The sequence below is a fragment of the Necator americanus genome, chromosome IV (genome assembly GCF_031761385.1).
Source record: "Necator americanus strain Aroian chromosome IV, whole genome shotgun sequence".
Taxonomy (NCBI): Eukaryota; Metazoa; Nematoda; class Chromadorea; order Rhabditida; family Ancylostomatidae; genus Necator; species Necator americanus.
This window is the reverse complement of record NC_087374.1, coordinates 23978934-23992376: the sequence shown is the minus strand read 5'-3', so window position 1 is coordinate 23992376 and position 13443 is coordinate 23978934. Positions and strand designations below refer to the sequence as shown.

The following is a 13443-nucleotide window of genomic DNA, read 5'->3' as shown; positions in this document are numbered from 1 at the left end:
TTCCTCAAGTGTACAAGTGTAGCATATCCTCCTAGAACTCCTGAGAATTAGCTCAGAATTTTTAACTCATCACTTCATGAAAAAAAGGGGCAGCATAGGGAGATGTTCTATAGTCGTCCACAAATGAGTTCAACCGATTGGGCGCGACGCCCCTTCGATTCAGCGGAAGGCGAGGTAGAGGGCAGAAGGACAACGGGATGTGTGTCAAGCAGAAGGCAGGAGGAGCCCCACGCACCCACCTAGAGATTAATCACATTTGTCGTTGTTTCTGCTTTTTATGTTAAAGTTTAAGATTTTTAGAACAATTCGCGAATATTACAGGTAAATTTGGGTCGGTATAGCGCAGTCGCTGAGAGGTTCCGCTGTGGCTGCAGCATGATCGATCTGAGGTTCAAGTCCGCCTTGGTGCCAGCTAAGCCTTTAATCTCGCCAGGATAGATAAATTGGTACCAAACTTGTCTGAGAAGATAAAAACACTGACTTGATTCATCGGTTAGCTCCGGCAAGTCATTGTACAAGGCTAGCTACGCCTTTACAAACCTCGAACAATTCTGAACTGAAGAAAACGCGGGTTGAAACATGATCACACTTTCGTAGTTAATTTTGCTCTTGTCTTTATTATTTCGGGACTGATTGCGTGTCCTTCCACGCTTAGATACTTCAGAGTGCAGTCGTTACCTAGATATTCTTGAAAGAAACCAAAAGATGTGTAAAACTACATGCGATTATGAATATTCTATCGTCAACATGCCACTGGAAACTCGTTTGATCATTACGTATTCAACAGGTGCGTTTAGAATTCTTATACAGAGCGTTGACTGAAAGGCGAAAAAGATGGAAATGGCATGTAAATGTCTTTTTTTTGAAAGAAAAGAGGACAACTCAAAGTTTTCTTCTTTTTGAGTAAAGTCATTGAAGGAATACCATTTTAGTTTTACCTATTGACATGAAGAGATAGAATGGAGTCCGAGAACAATTTTCAAGGTCTGCGGAAGTAAAACACCCATCATGGGTTGAAGGCACCATACCAGGAATCTGACGTGGTGAGAGAACCTGCGGTAAAAGCTGGAGATGAGGTTGTAGATTGCAGGATCCGAGGTGACTCCGCTCATTTCTCCCTCATCGCCGTAATGTCGGCGTGGAGAGTAGTTTGGTACCACTACGTACGTTAGAACGTTTTCCCATGCACAAGTTCCGATTCCCTTAGCAGCCTATCCATTGGTTTCACGTGAAAAGGTTGGAAGAAGACATCATTGATCGTCAACCGTTCGCTCATGTACGCAGTGGATGCACAAGGCGAAGTTGCAAGTCGAATCTTCTTTTAAAAAAAAGTAGTTTTCTATACCGTTTTTTTTACGCTGATAAGCAGAACCAGCTCGGATCCCACCATCTACAATCCCATCTTTAGATTTTCCCGCGGGTTCCTTCATTACGTCAAGTTCGTGGTATGCTGCGTTTAAGTAGGTGCCTTAGGACTGTTCAAATCAAGAGACCTCCTATACGCTAAGAGTCAAACTTGGTGTATTTCCCTGTTGATTTTTAAGCGGAAGAATGAAAATTAAGCAAAGAAATGAAAGAAACATAGTAGGGTCAAAACGGCATCAAGCACGGTGCAGCTGCGTAAGCGAGTGCGCCCAAAGCGGCGCAAGAGGCACAGCGGTTGGGATCGAGATGGGATCATCGCAAATTGTAGCAGCAGATGGTGGGAGGAAGGGACCACCCTAACCGCCACACTCCACCGCGCGCTGTTTGGGCGCAGTCATTTTCGCAACTGCACCGCGCTTCATTTCGCTTTTTCCTTCTATTTATCCTACTATTTATTTTTACCTCCTTAATTTCCTACTTGGAATAACGGTATTTTAGAAATCAGGTTTCGCACCCTCGGTCCTCTCTGGAAAGGAGAAGCTTTGGCCGCACTCCATTTGTTGTCTTAGCGCCTCGGATTCTCGCAGTTGCTTGTTAAAAGTTCTAGGTCTGCCCCTCTCGGCTCCCTCTTTGAGGGTCTCTGGGTTACCCATCACTCCCCCCTTCTTCCAGTTCGGTTGACAAAGTTGAGTGATTGTTAGGGCGAGGCTTGGAGCGAAGTGCAGGCGATCTCCCTTTATACAGTGCTTAAGTAATACAGTACGATGAGGGGCGCGGCGAGATGCCGGAACAGCTAGAGCCGTCTGTACGGCACTACAAAGAATACGCAAAGATAGAGGACGGTTTACGGGTGACCATCTTACTTTTTCCTTTACGCTACGATCTGGTCTTACATGCTTCTTGCTGTTCTCTCGCAAGTCCGAAAACATGCTTTCTTCCAGGTCGTTTTGTTCGCATGAACCATGAACACCGTCGACAGTGGGCTGACTGGTACTTTGAGGATCAGGAAGAGTACTTTTTTGAAAGAGTACCGAGGTGACCGAAGTTCTTTAATGACAGAAATTGCTTCCAAGAGCTGGTTGTAGAAAAGCACTTGCTTTTGAGCTTCTACTTGCTATCACTAGAAAGGAAGGAAGTCGGATGAAGCAATACCTTTTCCAGGTACTTCGATCCAATCTACGACTTTTATGCTACGGGGAAACTTCATGTGCCTAAGGTAACAAGAATTAGATAACCTTAAGAAAAGAAAAAAGGAGCGTGATGTAGAATAATTGGCACAACAGAATGAATAGAGCGGAATATTTGCTTACGCAAAGGATAGAAATAGAATCTTGTCCTCTATTAATCGTAAAGCACATGCATAAAGACCACAACTTGCTTCCAGCTTATCACTTATTTAAGGGCTGTGGTATCCTGTCGAAAATCCAGCATCTACTGAGCACGAGTTAATGTCGATATGATTTGCTGTTTACTAGTATTTTTAGTTTAAACAAGCTCAAGCACTTTTCACGGAATTACAGTAGATTCCCCTGTATTCTGGTCATAATATGTTCGACCGGGTGACCGCAACGCAGCTTCAACTTGGCCTAGGAGGCAGATAGAAGTGCAGTGTGCGAAACAAAGAAAAAATGTGTTCGAATGTGTCTGAAAATATCCCACTCCACTTCCTTAAATATCCTGCCTTCAAGGAATGCACACACCTTTTTCCCACGAGGTTCATTTATAGGCACTTTCTCTCACTGACTCTGTTAGCTCATTTTTAACTTCATTCGTATAAATTAGACACATTTGGCAACTTTAGGTGTTGGTGTGAATAACAACCGCCGTAATCCCTTGACAATTTCATATTGGGTGCGTCAAGCGATTAGTGTAAAGAAAACTGTTTTGAGTATGGTTCCAGCAAGTTAAAAGAATCATTCAAATCAAGATTCTTAATAGCAGAGCTTGTTGCGTAATTACGTCATCGATCGTGCTCGCGATGGGACCACCGCAAAGCCGGGCTGTGTAGCGGAGTGTAGTTACCACGCTATTTCCACGGCCGAGGCAACTGCTCACGCAATTCCCCCACAATCCACAATTCATTCTGACTCCACTATTTAGCTGACGAGGTTCAAATTCTTGTAGTCGTATATTTAGAAGTAGCAGATATCATTTCAGGACCTTTGCTTTGACAAATTCATGGCCGAACTTCGGTTTTGGGCTGTCAGCAAATCAAGGATGGATGAGTGTTGTTCGCCGTTCACGCAATACTGTGTGAATTATGATAAACGCGGAACAGTGAGTTATCCACATAAAGATACTACTTTTATTTAAAGCTTTGTTCTATTTTGTTTATTTTATATTTAGTTTGAATAGAAGGAGGAGAGGAACAGAGTAAGGGGTCGGAAGTTGTTGTCACGTCATAGTCATGTACTGAATTAGGCGAACAAATATCCAAAAAGCTCTGAATTGTTTGCAGTTTGAGTAGTGGACTCACTCGAAAGAATAAGGAATTTTATTACTCAGAAATCCGCCTTATTCAAATTGAGCACCTCGAACTTTCAGATACTTGAATGCAGAGATTACAACTGCATGATAGAACATATTATTAGGGTCACGCTTAATAACACTGAAACAAGCATATTATCGACCCCGATGATGTATAAGGGGCGTGGTATAAAGGACCGTTCGCGGTCATGGTTATGCTAGGTCTTTTACGACTTGTACGGTCAAAGAGTGCGGCAGACTACGCTCTGCCCACCTTTTCATCCAATTCTATTGCTGACAATTGTTCTACTCACCTGTACTCACATAATAAAGACATTCCACTGAACCACCTCTTTTTGGTCTGTTCAAATAGGGTTATAAAATACCCTAAAGTCTCTTGTCACCCACTCACACAGTTTGGTGCATCGACTAAAACAAGCCATTACTCTCCCGCGTCAAAGAGTAACATCTTTGAGGCCAGGAGAAAGAGACTAGCTCATTGAGCAACTTATACGGTCAAACCAAAGACCGTGAATCGCATGAGATTCATCCCAGTAATTGGGCAAAAAGTCGTTCCCTTACAAACGTAACTGGAACGCAGATCACTGTCAAGAAACAGTTGATCAGACCTCTGTCAAAAGCTACAGTAGGTTAAGCGAAGTTTATCGCATTTGCACGTGCATAAAGAAAGAAATGGCACTGCATTTTCACAGAACACCAATAGTTCTCAGCGCGACGACGCTAAAAACTTTACTATCCCGTTACAGGGAATACACTAAACAGGTTGAGTACTCAGCAATAGATGAGGAAACTTATCAGAAATGCAGATCAGCCACAGCACTTTTACAAAGTAGCATAAGACAAATAAAAGAAGCAAGAGAAAACCTCCAAGAATTATATAACGAGGTTAGAGATGAGTATAAAAACTGCAAAAACAAGTCCGAAAGGAAGGATTTGATGATTGAAATTGAACAAATAGAGGAAGAATCGCAGCTACAATCTGCGATAGCTGAAGCAAACGACCTAACATTCATGCTAACAGCGCGCCTTGATGAAACAAAAAATATGCGCGGAAATATGGAAATCAAACTGGGATACATGTCCCTAAAGCCCCAAAGAGACAATAATGTCAACAATGAAGAAAACGAAGAAGGGGATGGTGAAATTGATAATACAAACGAAAATTGCGTGAGAGACACCACAATGCCATCTTGCTCGCAAGACACATCAAATTCAGCATCCATGCAATAGTGGCACAGCCAAAAGGACGCTGAGGTCAATAAAACCTCCACAAGCCACACTACCAAAATTTTACGGGAATTCTGACGACTTCCCAGAATATTTTTTTGGGCCATTTTTGAAGCCCTTGTCCATAACAGTGAAGAACTGGACATTATGGAAAAGATACTCCTACTCAAAGAAAGTTTAAAGGGTCGAGCGCAAACAGCCATCAAAGGGATAAAACTCATTCCTGAAAATTACAATTGGTTGATCAAAACTTTACAGGAGAATTACTCCAATCACCAGTCTAATAGATCACAAATAGTCAAAAAATTGGTCAGTATGAGTGTGGCAAACAATTCCGCAGACATCTGCTCTGCAACATTTGATCAAATAAGAATGCTGACCAACCAAATGATTTCTGGATATCATGTAGGGGAAAACCTGCGACCCAATGTGGTGTGAAACAATCTTATCTAAATTCCCTGAAGACATCATAAAATCTATATTAGTGGCCAGTCAATCACAAGACCGGCAAACAGTTGATGACCTCATGAATCTCTTAAAAACAGAGATCACTGCAAAAGCCTACGTCGAAAGCAGACTTGGCCATAAACATATCAACAAGGCCATCCCATCAAAGACCAATCATGACAACTTAAGGACTAATCGTAACTGCTTGTTCTGTCATAAGGACAATCATGTATCAATGCAGTGCCGAACGGTCACGGATCAAAGCATTCGCCGCAAGATGCTTAAGGAGCAGAATCGCTGTTGGAAATGTTGCTCCCCTAATCATAGCAGCTTTGATTGCCAAAGATCAGACTGTCTAAAGTGCGGACAAAAACACCATATGAGCCTCTGCTTTAAGACAGAGCAACTCAGCCAAAACAACAGCTCGAAACCCAAATTTGTTCGTGTTGGCCAAAACCAGCAAAGGCAACACAGCTGGCAAAATAGAGAAGAAAACAATCGAAATATTCCACAAAGGTTCAAACCAATAAACACTCAGGTGTCTGTGGAACCTCCACAGATCAAGGAAAACTCCATTCAGCACAGTCAAACTAGCAAACAATTAATATTAATGACTGCTGAAGGCAATATTTGGAATGCCAGAAAACAAACATATGAAAAAGTGCTATTTTTCTTCGACTCTGGGGCACAAAAAACAGTAATCGAAGAAAATCTTGCACAACAGCTCGGTCTACCCAAGAACACGACCGAAATCTGCACCATAACCGGAATTGGCGGCCATATCGAGTGCTTCGAAAGTCATAAGGTTCCAGTAAAACTAGGAACTGCTTTCGGAGAAGAAATTTGCATGACCATACAGACCAAACCAGTCATAACAAACGGATTCCCTTCAGTGAAATTGAACACAGAAGATATTGAGTTCTTGAAAACAAACACTATCTGTCTAGCAAATTCAAAGCTTCGTGGTGAACATCAAAATCCACACATTCTTGTTGGACTGGACTACTACCACGATTTAGTTACGGATCCAGCAAACGGAATCCGAACACCATCTGGCTTTCATATAGCAAAAACGGTTTTTGGACCCACAATTTATGGTCGAGGAATCAGCAAAGTAAGTGAAACCGCTAACACAGTATGTCGCAGCCTGACAGGAATTTCCGAAAACACGGAACAAGAACTCTTACAGAAAATGTTTGAGTTGGACGGCCTGGTATCATGCCGGAAGAAACCCAGGGAGACGAAAAAGTTCAAAGATATTTCGAGGAATACTCGAAATTGATCTCATTTGAAAACAACATCATCACAGCCCCTTTCCGCTGAAAGAAAATGTAATCCAGTTGGAAAATAACTACTCAGTAGCTATAAGAAGGCTAGAATCCTTACAAAACATCCTCTTATGTAATCCTGAACAAAAGCAATGGTACTGCGATCTTGTGAACAAATATGTCAGTGAAGGGATCGTAGAGACCTTCGACACAGCAGACCGTTATGCGGCTGGAATATATTATATGTCACATACAGGGGTATGGAAACCACAGAAAAAGGATAGTCTTTGATGCTTCGTCTAAAGGAAGAGGCCACCTCAGTCTAAACGACGTCATTCGAAAAGGGGAATCCTTCGTTAACAGAATACACGACATTCTTACCTCCTCAAGGTTCACGAAGATCGTCTTAATGTGTGACATTGAATCCGCCTTCACACAAATTCGACTGGTAGACGCACACAAGGATCTATGCAGATTCTTGTGGCTTCGGAATGTCAATCACCCACCAACAAAAGACAACGTCGTCGAATATAGATTTAGAAGGTTGCCTTTTGGCGTTACAGCTTGTCCGAGTATACTAAACATGGCGATTCTGTCCTACTTGGAATCCTCGGAACTATCCACAGAAATTGCCAAAAATTTGTATGTGGATAATATACTTTTGCAAGCAGAATCGGTTCCTGAAGCTGTAAGAAAGGAATCAAAGTATCTCTTCAGCAAGATAGGGATGAATCTACGCGAGTATATCTCAAATTCTGAAGAAGTAAATTCAAGAATTCCATATTCCGACAAACTCCAATCTGGATCAATGAAAATACTAGGAGTTGATTACAATACTATAACTTTACTGTGAGAACAAAGTTTGTTCACAATAAAAAATTAGCTAAGAGAGATGTCGTCAAATTAATTCCATTTACGACCCAATAGGTCTCACAGGACCGCTCATGGTTAAACTGAAGTCCATGATGCGAGAAATCTTCGATTCAAAAGTGGACTGGAAAACTCCGCTCGATCAAAAGATATGCGACGAATGGTACAAATTGTGTAAAGAAGTAGATCTAGCAACATTATCAATTCCTAGGTACGTACTATCACCCAGAGTAGGTGACCAAAAACGTTTTGGTTGTTCGCAGATGCAAGCAGGATTGCAATCACGATGTGTCCCCTCTGGCACAATTCCCGGCCCCCCGGCCCCCTTTGCTGCGCGGCAAAGGAGCCGATCAATCGTCAACCGATCCCTCGATCAGCTGACGATAACACGATCAACCAAAATTGGATTGAGTTGGCTTACCGATCAAACAGCTGCCACTGTACCCAATCCTCTGGTCCTCTCGAGTCGCCCGCTTGTGAGCTACCAGCCGAAGAAATAACCAGAGCGGATTTAGACCGCGCAGGAATAGATCAGAAAGATCAAAAGTGCCGCAAATAATATAGTGCAAACTTTGTATTTCACAGTGGCGTACACGCTACGGGTTTGATCTCGTGTTTCAATACGAGAAAATGTACAAAGTTAATATCAGCTCATTATCTCTTGCATACACATGTTATCAGTTATGTCCACACACGTATGCACAATGAAGAAAAGCATATTATCCCGGTCGGCTCTCTCAAAGATATCATCGTCTTGGACAAAGTACTCCAATTACAACGATGTACCTTCTCGGGTGCTCGCAGTCAATTGCAACTTTTTTTATTACGCACTCAAAAGCACTTTGGCGCACCATCAAGAGCAGTGAAACTTACATCTAGGCTATTCGTTGAGGGCGGGTTCAAGATACGGACCATTTGAACACGTATAAATAGTAGCAAAAAGCATCAAAGAAACAAAATCATGTCTTCTTCCGCTGATGCTATGCTCTCTGCCCTGGACGATCTGGACAGATGCGACATCGCTACACTATTGCATCATCTGCTCCCCCGCCTCGACAGTCTTGAAAATGCCTGCCAAACGCTTCTGGAAAGGACTGCTCCGAAGTCCATCTGCCTATTTTGCACTGTGGACGAGAATCGTGACAATCACCATTCCGGGAGATGTCCACGGTTCCCGGATCCAATCTCCAAAACAGCACAGGCGACAAAGCTGAACCTGCGCCTCCTCTGCCTAAAAGCGGCACACGAGGACACATGTGGAGTGAAGTGTGGAAGTTGTGGCCTTGGCCACAATTTTCTACTTCGCACCTCCAAAAGACAAAGACCGCAGCCACCCACGAAGCGGCCATACAAGAAGTAAGCACTCTCGCCAACCGTCAACGCCGTCATCGTCATCAACAAGCCACAAGTCGTCATTAATGCACCTGCACCAAGCCGAATTCTCAAGACACCATCAGCAATCCACTAACCCAACGTCAGCCCGCCCCCCACGCCACTCCACAAAACTCCGCAACAGTCCAGCCGTACGAAGAAAACCATTTGTTGAAGTAGAATTTGTTTCGTAAATTATTACTCTGTGCTGTTGTCGCTCGCGGCAGTATCATCGACCCCGATGATGTATAAGGGGCGTGGTATAAAGGACCGTTCGCGGTCATGGTTATGCTAGGTCTTTTACGACTTGTACGGTCAAAGAGTGCGGCAGACTACGCTCTGCCCACCTTTTCATCCAATTCTATTGCTGACAATTGTTCTACTCACCTGTACTCCCATAATAAAGACATTCCACTGAACCAACTCTTTTTGGTCTGTTCAAATAGGGTTATAAAATACCCTAAAGTCTCTAATCACCCACTCACACAAAGCACTTCCACTTTTTTTATACAACACTTCGACCAGCTTTATATTTCCTGAATTTGAGTCAACGGAACACTGCAGATTTAAATATGACCGCTTAATGTGGACTAAGATTTCTCGTACTAGGATGAACAGCCATTCAATTTTTACCTTTCTCCATTATTTAAGTTGATGATTTCCGGCGAAAGTCCATAATTTTGTCTGCTCGGTTTCAAGCTTTCTAAGAAAGAAATCTTTAGGAAAAAGACCACTTCATTGGAGTCCGATGCGCAAACGTAAGGCGGAGACTTTGGCTCATCCTCGAAGGACATACGCATTCGCGATGGTGGAAGGTGAACTCTAAACCGTTGTTTTCTTCGGCTCAAACTTGAGACACATACCCGTTATCTAATTTTTTTCATTTTTTCATGATTGTTTCAACATCTGGTTATTTGCCATTTATGTGAGCAGAACAGGAGACACCAATGACTTGACTTAATCGGCGGGCCGATGTCATCGCCTGACGCGATTACCCGCATCTTCGCCTAGGTGTGCCGTCCTTGAACATAGCTGTGATCGACCTTCTCGAACTTCTGCGAGAGCTTGCGCAGAATCAATCCATTCACCGCTGTTCCATATTCTGCGAAATCTTCCGTCTCGCCTGAACTGCCTATCCACGCCGAATGTCCTCAGGTCCTCTTTCACCATCTCAGTCCAAAACTTCGTTGAACAAGGCGACCTGCCGGTCTCCTTAATATATGACCAAACAAGCGAAGACGATTTACTTTAGCTACCTTCGATGGCGGTGCAAGACGTTGATATCTTTCACCTGTCACCCGCCGGTATACCACATCAATTTCTGCGTAAAGATCTTTATTGTGGCATACCCTAGGCCAAAAGTAGCCACGTAGCCGTCTATGCAGCTTTATTTTTGTGCAATCAAGCATCTCCATCACCGTAGATGGTGCTGCCGAAGTCTGCGATCCGTACATCATGATAGGGCGAACTACGGATAGGTATATTCGCTGTTTGAGTTAACCATTAAGTTAAGTTAGCTAACCATGGGGGTCGAACACAGATATTTTGTTAAGGAGTTGAATGCAGAGGTGCCTTCAGCGCATCTTGCTAAATATATTTTTGTAATTTCCCTTGTTCTTCAGCACACAGCTTAGGAAACAGAACTCATAGACAAGTTTGTTCGGTTGTCGGTCCACCCTGATTCCCGTTCGTTCCTCGAACGGGAATCAGGCAGACCTAGTTTACATACTTCAACTAACTTTGATACAAGGTTATCGACGTGTTGCTTTCGTACTGCGTTCAGCGAATACAAGAGCATCGTCAGCGTACTCGAGATCGGTCAAGTGGCATTCTGATTATGCTAAGACGATGTTGGCCGGATGCTGATCGACTGTTCTTCGCATGATGCCTTCGATACAGAAGTGGAACAAGAAATGGTTTTTTTAGCACGTTTTTTTCTTCGCTATGTTTAAAAAGCCAGGATAATCCTCTCCGAAACCTTGTACAAAACATGCAGCAATGAATTTCCTCGATAGTTCCAAGGGTCCGTTTCAGATAACGTCTTGTAGAAACGGATAACGATAGCATGTCTTCACTGGTCAGGTATCTTTCTGTTGACGCACATTGATATGAATGATTTTTGTCATACCACGAATCCCAGACGGAGAAAGATACTCCCGCACTGGTTAAAATCACCAGTGCTGCAAGCGACACACACGGAATTGTTCGTGGATCTTGACTCACAGATGCAAAGCCAAACTTCTCTCGCCGCATAAGAACCGGGAGAGTCTCCATGCAACGTCTTGGATGCATTTTGGAAGGAATCTGCATCACGAAGCTTCCTGCTGGTTCGTACTCCTACATGAACAGACATACTGGCAGAATTTCGTTCCGCATTGTTCGTATTTCAGATCTGCCATGTCGATTTTCCGTTGAAGAGGAAGTCCTCGGTTCCTTTTGTGGAACCGTATCTTGAAGCTGAGAAAGACGGAATGGTGGTCAGAGTCGAACGCGACGTCCCTAACAGCTCTAGATTTACGGATATCTGACTGAGGATTGTTGCTCGCCAGAACATAATCGAGCTGAAGTTCGAAAGTTCTCTTCTTCCTCTTGCGCTGCTCCCCAAGCGTTAAAAGGGTTCACCCCTGCCACGGATTGCTGTTCGAGTCCCATCTTCGCATTTGCGTCGATTCCGACAATGACCACCTGCTGGCTTGGTATTTCAGACACCAACGCATTGAGTTCATCCTAGAAGGCGTCCTTACTGTTGTCCTCAGCGGTTTCCGTAGATGCGTGTGCACTTACGATCCAGAGTTTATGTCCTCCGATCCCGCAGTCGTACAAAGGCGGATCTAGACGACGTTGAGCCAAATTCCTCCACGAGGGTGTTGTAATCATTCCTCACAGCTATCGCGGCCGCCACCTACTTTGTTCTCATCTGCATCGCCGCAGTACATGGTGTAGTTTTCGATGCTGATGACGGGCCGATCTTTCATACTTGTTTACTGCAGTGCAGCAAAAGGCACACAGAGATATCGCAGAGGCCTAGACAGGGCGGCTTGTTGGAGTTCACTCGATAGTGTTCAGCAGTTCAGCGTGTGTTGGACTTTTGCGATGTGTTGGACAGCACTTTTTTGCAATGTATGGGAATCTTCGGCCATGTAACAGTGCGGGTTATATAGCTCGTACGTTCTCAATGCGTATACTCAAACGCCTGATTGCATTTGTTTAAAGCAGGGCCACCAGGTGCAGGTTGCAATCAGACTCGCATACGCGACCCCAGTCACCAATAAGGTCTCTAATATTCCACTTACTGAGCTTGACTCAAGCGGCGAGCTTATTAACATGTCATTATTAACATTAGTTTAACATGTCCGAGCCCATCCTTTTCTATCTTCAAGTAGAGCTAGCTTAGAGTTTATCCATCCGTCGTTATTCCATAGTCTGCAACACATTAGTCTCGATTGAACTGCTTGTCAATGCCAAATGTCCTCACATCTTGGACAAGACGATTATAAAATATCTTTAGAATGTGACTAGAGAAGCGATGACGGGTTTTTGTGATTTCTTCAAAATGTCGGGGAAGATATTGATGTTTTCTAAGTCTCATCTGCCCTTCCACCATATCCTTTTTCAGAGTAAAGTTCTTCGCTATTGGACACCAACGCCCAAAAGTAGCCTAACAGTCGTCTAATCAGGTTCCTTTCTATTTCCAGTCAAGCTTCTCCATCATCGTCGACGGTGTTACCCAAGTCTCCGAACCGTACAGTATAGAGCGAATTGCGGATACTCAGACTCACACCTTGACTTAATTATCTGTCTCCCTGTTCACTCTGATTCAAGTTAAGGGTGTCGTGGAGACTCAATTCTTCCTGCATTTATCAGGGCGAGTAGTAAATCATAGGCTGCAGCTAATTTCGATGCGATGTCCACAACATGCTTAAACTTCGTGCTGCTGGAAGCGAATATTACTTCATCGTTCTGTTCTGTACCGTTCAACTGTCCTTCGCATGACGTCATCGACGTCAAAGTTTAACAGAAAGGGTTCTGCTTCCTTGTCTCACTCCGTTTTCCACTTAAAATTGCGAAGTACGTCCGGCTGGTGTTTCACCCTTATTGATGTTCTTTATTCAGCCTTTTATTCATGTCTCCTGGAACACCATATTTTTGTTCATTTGTTTTTTTTTATTTCCTGTGCTAAGCGCGTTGAGAAGAATGCCTCGATGAGAAGAGTTGAAAGCGGCTTCGAAGTCCAGAAAAGCTAACTGCAGAAACATCGAATACCGCTACCACACTTCGGTCACTCTCTTAATAGTAAACACCATGTCAGTCGTCGATCGACCACGGCGAAAGCCAGTTTATCCGTCACAAGTGACTTTTTCGTAATATATGATTAAGATGCTGCGCTCCAAAACCTTATACATTACAC

The 13443-nt window shown here is 43.5% G+C and overlaps 3 protein-coding genes across 5 annotated transcripts in view; all 3 read left to right on the top strand.

Annotated features, from left to right (window-relative positions):
* Positions 1-13443, top strand: part of RB195_002506 (uncharacterized protein) — a gene marked incomplete at both ends in the record, with an annotated part of 34566 nt that overhangs the window by 18780 nt on the left and 2343 nt on the right. The window contains 6 exons of one of the 3 annotated variants that reach the window (XM_064199798.1): positions 1864-1972; positions 2307-2400; positions 2527-2581; positions 3523-3642; positions 5489-6640; positions 9758-9850. In XM_064199798.1, the coding sequence (XP_064055679.1) occupies positions 1864-1972; positions 2307-2400; positions 2527-2581; positions 3523-3642; positions 5489-6640; positions 9758-9850 (1623 nt within the window). Of the gene's footprint in view, positions 1-1863; positions 1973-2306; positions 2401-2526; positions 2582-3522; positions 3643-5488; positions 6809-9757; positions 9851-13443 lie in introns of those variants that run through there. The other 2 variants (XM_064199800.1, XM_064199799.1) reach the window with 2 other exon arrangements.
* RB195_002508 (uncharacterized protein) lies at positions 7760-8164 on the top strand (the record flags this gene model as incomplete). The annotated part of the gene is made up of 1 exon (XM_064199802.1): positions 7760-8164. One exon carries the CDS (start codon positions 7760-7762, stop codon positions 8162-8164), a length of 405 nt encoding a protein of 134 aa, XP_064055682.1.
* RB195_002507 (uncharacterized protein) lies at positions 8626-9024 on the top strand (the record flags this gene model as incomplete). The annotated part of the gene is made up of 1 exon (XM_064199801.1): positions 8626-9024. One exon carries the CDS (start codon positions 8626-8628, stop codon positions 9022-9024), a length of 399 nt encoding a protein of 132 aa, XP_064055681.1.